The following is a 10,507-nucleotide window of genomic DNA, read 5'->3' as shown; positions in this document are numbered from 1 at the left end:
GGTGCTGGATGGGAGACGTGGTGAACCCAGGACTCAATCCAAACAAGTGGCATTTTGACCCCACCCACTTCCCTGGGGGCATCTTCCTATGCAGCATCTTAGTAAGCCCTGTCAACAACCCTACTAGTGGGTTCTATCATTATTCCTACTTCACACAGGAGGAAACAAGTCTCAGCGATGTTGAGTGACTTGCTCCAAGTCACACAGCCAATAAGTAGCAGAGTCAGGGCTCGAACTCTCAGGATTGTTGGATTCTAGAGTTGAGGACCTAGACTTGCACTGTCCAGCACAGTAGTCACTGACCACATGTGGCTCCTGAGCACTTGAAATGTGACTAGTCTGAATTGAGATGTGCTGTACAGGTTAAAATACACACTGGATTTTGAAGGCTTAATAAAAAAAAATTAAAGTCTCATTAATAAAGTTTTTATATTGATCACACACTGAAATGGTTACATTAGGCTAAATATATTATTACAATTAATTTCATGTATTTTTAAAAAGATTTTATTCATTCATTCATGAGACACAGACATAGGCAGAGGGAGAAGCAGGCTCCCCCACAGGAAGCCTGATGTAGGACTCAATCCCAGGACCCTGGGATAATGACCTGAGCTAAAGGCAACCCAGGCGCCCCTAATTCTGTTTTTTTTTTTTTTTCTTAACGTGGCTATTAGAAAATTTTATTTTATTTTATTTTTTAAAAAGACTTTATTTATTCATAGAGACACACAGAGAGAGAGAGAGGCAGAGACACAGGCAGAGAGAGAAGCAGGCACCATGCAGAGAGCCTGACATGGGACTTGATCCAGGGTCTCCAGGATCATGCCCTGCGCTGCAGGCGGCGCTAAACCGCTGTGCCACCGGGGCTGCCCTATTAGAAAATTTTAAATCACATGTGGATTGCATTATATTTCTTTTGGATAGGACCAGTCTAGAGCATTTCTTGAAGTCAAACTCAGATGTAGTTTGTGGAAACAACTCTCTGCTTCTTTCCTGTGGGGACTCTTAGACATCAGCCCAGAAGGGGAAACTGAGGTGTGAAACGTGACTTGTTCAGGTCACCAGAGCACACCCAGGCAGAGCTGGGAGCAGAACCTGGGAAGCCCAAATTTCAGTCTAGACCCCAGTAGTCACTCTCTCTTCACTTCAACTGCATCATTGCCAGCGGGCAACATAGTCTCACACATATTTTAGAGCAGGACAAGCCAGGATTGGGACTAACCCCACTAATTATTTTCCTAACAGCAAATGAAGTCCAGAAGTCAAATGACTCGTCTGAGGCCATACAACAAAAGGGCTTCCTCAGTTACGTGCTGTAGCCCTCTGCCCATTTATATTAATAATAAAGGATGCTATTGATATATAATATTAACAATTATAAATCATAAACATCATAATAATGGGTGCTATTCATGTGTCAGGCACCAGGTCAAGTGCCTTTTGCAGATTATTTCATTTATTTTTCCTAATAACTTTAGGAAAAGGATATTAGTCTCATTCCTATAGATTTAGGAGACAAGACTCAGAGAGACACAAAGGATTGCTATGATCACAGGGCACGTGATTGGGCTGGGAAGCCAATTATCTGGCTATCCTTTCTTGCTTCCCTGGTTCCTTGTCCAGGTTGGGGATGGGGTCCTACCCCAGTATCCTCCTAGAAGGACTCTGAGGGGTCATCTGGTTCACTCTCCAGCCCCTCTACACAGGTGGCCTTAGCCCACCTTCCAGGGGACTTCACCTTCACCCTCGGTCTCCTCTGGAAGAGGGAAGAGCTGCTGGGACCAGGGACAGCCCTAATGGGTTCTACCGAGGCAGGATTGAAGGGGCATTTAGGATGGCTCAATGTCTGAAGTTCCATCATTAGACTGTCCAAACTGTAGAGCAAATATAAATATGAGGCTAATAGTTATTCACATCATAGTACAAATTAGTCTTTTTTAAAAAAATTCTTGACTCCTGAATCTATAGCAGGGTCTTGCTGGTAATTTATTTATTTATTTATATATTTTTAAAGATTTTATTTATTTATTTGAGACAGAGAGAGAGAGAGAGCGAGCAAGCGGGGGGAGGAGCAGATAAGACAATATCCATCAGACTCTACTTTGAGCACAGAACCTGGCCTGACATGGGGCTCGATCCCGCAATCCTGAGATCATGACCTGAGCTGAAACCAAGAGTTGGACGCCTAACCAACTGAGCCACCCAGGCGCTTCTCCCTGGTAACTTATTCTTAAAACATCCTGTTGTTCCCCTTTCCCAGAGTTCACTGCAATTTGTAATGATACATTAATATGAGCGCTCACTTAATAGTGACCTTCCCTGCAGGTCTGTAAGAGATGTTAAGGGCAAGTACTTTGTCCTATTGTCTTCTGTGCATGGTACAGAGTAGATCTTCAATAAACATTTACCAAATGAAATAATATATTCTTCTATAACTCTTTGAAACCAGTTTCTTTCTTTTGGGAGTCGAATTCTCTCTGCTCCTCGGTGCAAATTCCTAGTTATCCTTCAGAACCCCGCTCAAATGCCACCTCTTCTGTAAAGTCTTCCCTGGACAGAATTCGCTTTTCCCTAGCCCTTCTTCCCCAATTGTTTTATAACAATTATGTTGTAGTCAAATGATCTGGTTCATAGTTTTAAGCTCTCTAAGGGCAAGGATGATGGGTTTAAACCCTTGTTATCTCCAGATCTTGGATCATTGTGCATACATAACTATTTGTTGAATGAACATGTTGGATAAAAATGGAGTGCTCAGTTCCTGTGGAGGACAGGAAGGGAGAGGACATCTCTACATCCCCCAGGAGAGGAAGGAGGATGTGAGGATTTGAGGACCTATGTAAGTTGCTGTTTGGAAGGCCCTGAGTCTGAGCCAGAGCATAAGCAATATTTAACAATATATTTATGCCTTAAGTCTTTTCTTCTGATCCCTGATTCAGCATTGTGGGCTAAGTATTAGATCCCTTATCTGCCGGGATGCCTGAGTGGCTCAGGGGTTGAGTGTCTGCCTTTGGCTCAGCTCAGGTTCCCTGCAGGGAACCTGCTTCTCTCTCTATTTATGTCTCTATCTCCCTCTCTGTGTCTCTCAAAAATAGATGAATACAATCTTAAAAAAAAAAAAGATTCCTTATCGGTCTATCTATAAAATAGGGATGAGACTCAGAGAAGTATAGTGACTTGCCCAAGAACACACAGCCAAGGTGGGACTGAACTCAGGTCTTTGGGGTGCCTATGCCTGGGCTGTGTAGAGAGGAGGTTCCAAATGTTCCACTTTTCCAGGCTCCCTTGGGGTGCAAGAGATCTTTCTGTCCCTGGGACATGTGGACAGACTCTCTCTGGCACCACATGGACACCAGTGACCTTTCCTGCTCAGGATGTTTAGTGGGGAGGAGCAGAGGGGAGGCTCAGAGATGGTTCCGGGAATCCCATCAAGCCTTCTCCACAGGGCTCTCAACTGAACCCAGGGAGCCTCTCTGCAATCTCCTTGGGCACTGCTGAAACCAGTCAACAACTCCAGCCAGCTCCGAGACTGGACTCCCAGGAAGTCCAGCCACTGCAGGCCAATGGCCCCAAGACTAGGGACTGGTGAGTGGGAGGCAGCCACAGAAATAGGAATCACCCACTCCTCCAGGGGCTGCTAGAGGGATTTCTTTTGGCCTTGGAAGTGGGAGAGGCCAAGAGTCCCAAATGCCATTCCTTGGATACAAACTGGGTGAATAATTAAGATAGTGACAACAATATCATCACCTACTCCATGCCAGTATGTTATGTAAATATGGTGGCCCATTGAATCCTCAGGACAACTCTAGGAAGCAGATCCCACTATGGGTCCCATTTGATAGGTCAGAAGACTAAGACTCAGGGCGGTGAGGTGATGTGCTCAGGTGCTCACAGCTGGGAATAGTGGAGCTGGGTTTATACCCAGGTTTGCCTGGATTCTGAATCTAAACACCTAGGCAATAGGTCTCCTCACCTCCCTCCCAGAGGCCCTGTGGTGGGGACCCAACTCCCTCCCCGTGGACACGGCCCCGAACGCACCTGTAGTTGTGGAACCAGTTGATGACGGTGTTGGTCTTCAGGTTGAGCTGGAAGGAGAGGAGCTCAATGGTCTGCTGGGAGGGGTAGGGCTCCAGCTGGTATGCCTTCTTGAGCGCCTCCTTCTCCTCAGGCGCCAGCACCACTCGGGGCTTCTTGATTTGTAGGAGGCTCAGGTCCTGGGGCTGCAGGCAGGGGCTGGGGCACTCAGAGCGGGTGGCGGGAGACTCGCTGTCGGAGCCGGTGCTGATGAGGCCGTACCTACGCTTGAGGTAGGCTGGGGAGGGTTGGGGAGGAAGCACTGAGTGGGGCCGAGCAGAGACCCATCCCCTAGGGGTGGCTCCGGGGGACCCGCTGCTAGCCTCAAAGTCTCATTCTTTTCTCCCTCCTTGATCTGCTTCCACATCCTCCCAAACCCTCCACTGAGATGCCCGTCTGCCCACACCTGCCTCTGAATTCCCGGCGTTAGCACCCAGATGTTAAGCATGCAGACAGCTTAGCTGGACCCTCACACACAGGAAGTGCCCAGCATCGGGTGCTATTCAGTGTTGTCTTGGTTGACACAAGTGTCGCTGAAGTTCACTACAGTCTTGCAGGCGAGGGACATTAAACGATTCCTGTAACTGCATGATATGCATCTCAACCCCAAACCACCAAAATGTGGGGAAAAGAAGCCCATTTTCAGAATGGAGGCTGTAATTTAATCCTCTCAGCAATGCCCTGAGATTCTTCAGATGAAGGAGAATGAAGCATTGAGGGAGTAAACTTGCCCAAGGTTACAGAGCCAGGGAGTGGTGGGCCAAGTTCTCAACTGCAGAGAACTGCTGCCAACAGCTCCTGTGCCCTTCTCGGCCTGGCTTGGCCCTGGGCCCCCACTGGAAACTGCCTTGGTGCCCTGGGTGACAGTTTCTCAGTTCCTTGTATCTCCTCTCCCAACCCTGAGCTTTTTAAAATCCCTTCAGCACAGCACAGGCTTGAGCACACAGCAGGTGCTCCATGCCTGCTCATGTTTTCAGGGCTATAATACTGGATGAGGGAAGTATCCGCAATCTCCTTGCCCACTCCCAGGAGAGAGGATTCCTGTTTGCTGGGCCACTTTTGTGCTTCATTGTGTAGAATCTGGGTAACAGGCAAAGGGGGATGAGAGAGAGAGAGAGAGAGAGAGAGAGAGAAAGAGAGAGAGACACAACACACCTTCTGGGGAATACACAGTTGGGATGGGCAAAAAGATTTTGAAGCCGCTACGGGTGTATGGAAGGAGGCTGAGAGGTGGGGTACTGTGGTCTTCATGGGAGGAACTGTAAATGTTTTAGTTGCTTTCAATTATATTCTGGGGGATTGCTGTTTTCTGGCAGCCCCACAGCTGCCTGAGATGGGATTACTGAGACCTGGCTTTATTTGGGTTGCAACTAGATATGGTTCCAATGGAAAAACCTGAAGCCACCCCCAGAATCCCCAGCGCTCACCTTTCTTCTCCAGCTTCTTCATGTCCCTCAGCTTCTCCACATTATGGGGGTCATTGAGCCACAGCTGCATGCGTACGAAGGGCTCCCGTCCCTTCAGGCTCAGCTTGTGCCAGGGTTTGGGGCGGGACAGCAGGTCAGACACGGAGCCCTGTGTCAGCCCCAGGATGCTCTCCCCAAACAGCCGCTGCCCTAGGGACAGGGGAGGGCAACCTGTTACCTCAGGCTGGGCAGAGTGTACCCAGGAGAGACAAAAAAGAGGAGAACGCAGGCCGTTTCCACTCTGGGGGAAGGACCATACACATGGGAGAACCCACACCCAGCATGAACCTGGAGGGGACCTTTCTGCAAAATAGGAGGTTGGAGTTAGGTGATGCCACAGCTATCAACAAAAATGCTTTCATAATTAAGGTTTCCATCACTCCGAGAAGATCCCTGAGCATGTCTGAAAACTTCATGTGTACAAATTAGTATCATCTCATTAGAGAGTGATTTGACAAATTCTACCAAGATTTAGGTGTGCATATCCCTCTGATCCAGCAATTCTCCTGCCTGGGATTTATTTTCCACTTGCATTTGCTCAAAGGCACAAAGATGCATACCGACAGTTTTGGAGGCAGTAGGAAATTGGAAATAGCAAGATGTCCATCAATTGGGTAAAAAAATGTGGGGCATCCTTGGCCTGAAACACTTTGCCACAGGGAAAAAGACTGCAGGTGGTCTAATCATTTTTAAAGCAAATTATAGGACATGTAAATTCATCTACATAGGAAAAAATTAAGAAATCAGGTATACATATATTCTTGTGTTTTCAGAAAGTATCAAAGATATATAAAACCTGTGAAGTGTGATGGGAGCTTGGTGGAATTCTACTTTTTAGCTTTTCTGTACTATTTGGTATTTTAAAATAATGAACATGTCTTATTTTTAGAACAGAAACTGCAGTGAAGAATTTGGGGTTTGTGTGCATCCCTTTGGGAGAGGGGCTTGACTGGCAATGGAGACTCAGAGAAGTCTGTGACCCACAGAGTGAAAGAGTTCTAGAACAGGTTTCTCCTGTGTCCCCAGAGGGGAGGGGGCTCAGCACTGGGTCAGGATTGTGCTAGAGTCTCATTGTCACTGTGGGCTGAGGACTTCAGGTCATATCAGACCTACACTCACCCCATTTGTCCTATTCTAGGGACCCAGGTCCAAACTGGATGCCTTCTAGAGGGTCCTGGATGCCCCTGCAGGCTGGACCCTGGGCCCCGGGATCTCACAGTGGGCACTCTGCTCAAGGCAAGGAAGAGCCAACCAGGGTGGGAGGCAGCATCCCTGATTCCCGCCATCCTGTACCTAGGTTGTTGTCCGTGAGGACCTCTTTGACTCTCTTGGTGATGGAGTATGTGTCCAGCTCGGGGGACATGGCCACAATCTCCTGGATGCCCCCTGTGGTCTGGCTGCCCGAGTACATCTTCCCCCCAAGCGAGGAGCTGGAGCGTCCCTCTGGCTGCTGGTTTTCCTTGCTGCCTTCCAGTGCCAGGATCAAGGGCTCCTGGGAGCTCCTCTCCGGCTCTGTGGGGCTAGGGGGTGGGGACGGCGATGACCTCGGTTCCGTGGGACTGGCTGTGGGCCACAGAGAGACAGACAAGGCAGTTACTGCCATTTGGAACAGACACACATGGTTAGGGCTCTTGTTTGTTAGAGCCACGTGTGGGCAACAGCCCATTTTGCAACCACCATAGGAATATCTTAGGCAGGGACCATCCCAGATGCAAAAACTAGCAGATGAAAGTTTGATGAAGAGTAGGGTATTTACATGGTCTCAAAGTATCCCCCTATAAGATACCTATTAATTACAATAAGGTACTTACTAATTACAAAGGAAAAAATATTAACACTACAGTATAGCTACTTAGCAGATATTACCTTAACCAAATGATCAAAGTTAACATCACCAATTAAAGGACAAATCAACAACTGGTGCCTCCTGATGCAATGTACTGAGAAGGACACAGCATCACTTCTGTGATACTCCTGCCCAAAGTGCATTGTTTGAACCTAATCACACAGAAACATCAGACAAAGCCAAATTGAGACAGTTGGTAGTATAACTGGCTTCTGGGCTTTAAAAATGTCAAAATTGGAAAACAGAGAGGCAGAAGAATGTTCAAATTGGGAGACTAAAGAGACATGACAATGAAACACAAGGGTTCCTGAATCTGATCCTGGACAGGGAGAAACAGAATTTTATAAAGGATGGGGCACCTGGCTGGCTCTGTTTGTGAAGCATGCGAGTCTTGATCTTGGGGTCGTGAGTTCAAGACCCACGTCGGGCACAGAGTTTACTTGAAAAAAAATTATACAAAGAATATTATTCAGATAACCAAAGAAACTTGAATATAGATAGTAGGCTACATCAATGATATTGTATCATTGTCAGCTTTCTCATTCTTGGAAAATACTTGTTGAAGTATTAGGGTAAAGGGATATGATGTTGTCAACTAACATCTCAAATGGTCAAGAGAGAAAGAGCACAAATGTGACAAAATCAGCAATTGGTGAGTCTGTGTGTGGAGTACAGGGAGTCCTGTTCTATCATTTCAACTCTTTAATTAGTTAGAATTGCTTCAAAAAATGAAAAGTTACAAAAAATAATTTAGAAACCCTCTATAAACTTGACCACCAGAGATTAAATGAAATATGGTGATTCCCCAAAGCAATTAAAAATAATATAATGAAAAGATGTCCACATAAGAGAAGTTCTGGGGATCTAATGTACAGCATGACTATGGTGAACAATTCGCCATTATAAACTTGACACTTGCATATGAGCATAGAACTTTACTATTCCCAAAAGAACAAAATGGTAATTATGTGAGGTGAAGGATGTGTTAATCAGTCTTGTTGTGGTAAACATTTTGCAGTATATAAGCATATCAAATCCTCACATTGTATGCTCTAAACTTACATGACGTTAGTGTGTCAAATGTATCTCAATAAAGCTGTAAAAAGAAAAATATATCCATTCTACACTGGCATATTTATTTATTTATTTATTTTTATTATTATTATTTTTTAATTTTTATTTACTTATGATAGTCACAGAGAGAGAGAGAGAGAGAGGCAGAGACACAGGCAGAGGGAGAAGCAGGCTCCATGCACCGGGAGCCCGATGTGGGATTTAGGATCGCGCCCTGGGCCAAAGGCAGGCACTAAACAGCTATGCCACCCAGGGATCCCTGCACTGGCATATTTAAAAAAGTGAGTTTATAAGCCACAGTTTTCCTTTGTCAAAAGCCATTTGGGGGCAGCCCAGGTGGCTCAGCGATTTAGCGCCACCTTCAGCCCAGGGTGTGTTCCTGGAGGCCTGGGATCAAGTCCCGCGTCCAGCTCCCTGCATGGAGCCTGCTTCTGCCTGTGTCTGTGCCTCTCTCTCTCCCTCCGTGTGTCTCTCATGAATAAATAAATAAAATCTAAAAAAAAAAAAAAAGAGCCATTTGGAAGACCTGTTGGGTAGGATGACCTCGCCAAACCCCTAGTCCCTGAATCTGTTAAATGGGGCCACAGAGCTTGTAGCACCATGCCTGCACCAACCCTCTTCGGTGCTATCAAGAGGACTCCATGAGATAAAGCAGGTCACCTCCTGAGGAGTCAGCCACCCACTGGGGTTTCCAGCATGAACTAAGCCTCTCCACTATGCCAGGAGGTGCGATCATGGTAGAGGACTGAGGAATCCCAGTGCTGGTCTGCAAGGTACCTTCCAGCAAATTAGAAACAATACCTCTTCTTTAAGACGTTTGGCTGCTGCCTGCTGGAAATTTAAGTATAAAAATATGATGTATGTATGATGGCTAGGAAGTGAAAAGAGCCCCACAACCATCTTCTGTGGCTTTGATTCCAGAAAGGACATCCTGAGCCTCTGCTCTGGATGGGTGCTCCAGAACCTTAAATGGCTTCCTATTGACTCTTGCACAAAAAATGTGCCCTCCTGTCCCAGTGTTTAAGGCTCTGGACTCTCTTGTAAGAGTCAACCCCACAGACTTGGAGCTACTTTGACAGCTCTAATCACCAACCCCCCACCCCCCAAAAAAACCCTCCATGGCTTTTCTAAGCCCCTATGCCTTTGCCATCCTGAAGGCCTTCTCCCTAACCCTGAACTCCTTATGCATCCTTTGAGACCTAGTCCCAAATGTCCCTTCCCAGAGATGCAGCTTTAAGGTGTAACAGCACCCTGACTACACTGTTACACTTCATTATCATTTCTCTCTTATGTCAGATCTCACCCTTACTAGATGATGACAATGATAATGATGATAATAATTAATAAAGCTTCCTTTTATTGTGTACTTATTACATGCCCAGCATAGTGTTATGTGATCTCAAGTGACCTTCACAACATTTCTAGGAGGTAGCTACCATGTCATCCCATTTTATAGAGGAGGAAACTGAGGCTCAGAGCTGTTAGGCAGTGTGTCCAAGGTGTCACAGGGACTAGTGGCAAGCTGAGGTCTGCTTATATCTGACATTGTCCTCTCATCCACCACAAGCCCCTGCAAGGCCGGGACAACACATTCGTCATAGGTGGGTTCTAGAGCTTGGAGAGGAAGGAGGTGCTGGGCAGAAGACTGTTGAGTGAATAAATTTTGGTCAGGACCACTGTGTACCTTTGCAAGGTGCAAAGTGAAGCCTTAAAGTTCTGAGCAGTGGTATCATGGCGCTGTGGGGCTGGCAGCCCACATCTGGCATGAAGTCACTGCTATTCCTCGTTGCCCCTAAACTGGGCTGATCCTGGTTATCCAAGTGGCATCCATGTGATGCTGGAGCTGACACGTCTCCCCATCACTGTCACCAACAGACACACAATGCTGGTGGGGAAGGGCCAGCCTGGGAATGCAAGAGACTGTTTTGAGAGTCCATCCATCACTGGCACGGAAGAGGAGCATCTCCTTCCTAGGGCCAGATTTCCAAATAGAGAGCGAGCAGGATGAGGAGATGGAGGGAAAACCTAGAAGATGACTCTGAAATCA

General features: G+C 46.7%; 1 protein-coding gene across 20 annotated transcripts in view; it reads right to left on the bottom strand.

Annotated features, from left to right (window-relative positions):
* Positions 1-10,507, bottom strand: part of CUX2 (cut like homeobox 2) — a 283,562-nt gene that overhangs the window by 3,070 nt on the left and 269,985 nt on the right. For all 20 annotated transcript variants that reach the window (XM_077875622.1, XM_077875640.1, XM_077875623.1 and 17 more), the window contains 3 exons: positions 6,834-7,103; positions 5,502-5,690; positions 4,039-4,312 (listed from right to left, as the gene is read on the bottom strand). In XM_077875622.1, coding sequence (XP_077731748.1) covers positions 4,039-4,312; positions 5,502-5,690; positions 6,834-7,103 — 733 coding nt within the window. The remainder of the gene's footprint in view (positions 1-4,038; positions 4,313-5,501; positions 5,691-6,833; positions 7,104-10,507) is intronic.

Source organism: Canis aureus, chromosome 27 (genome assembly GCF_053574225.1).
Source record: "Canis aureus isolate CA01 chromosome 27, VMU_Caureus_v.1.0, whole genome shotgun sequence".
Classification (NCBI taxonomy): domain Eukaryota; kingdom Metazoa; phylum Chordata; class Mammalia; order Carnivora; family Canidae; genus Canis; species Canis aureus.
This window is presented reverse-complemented; position numbering and strand designations above follow the sequence as displayed.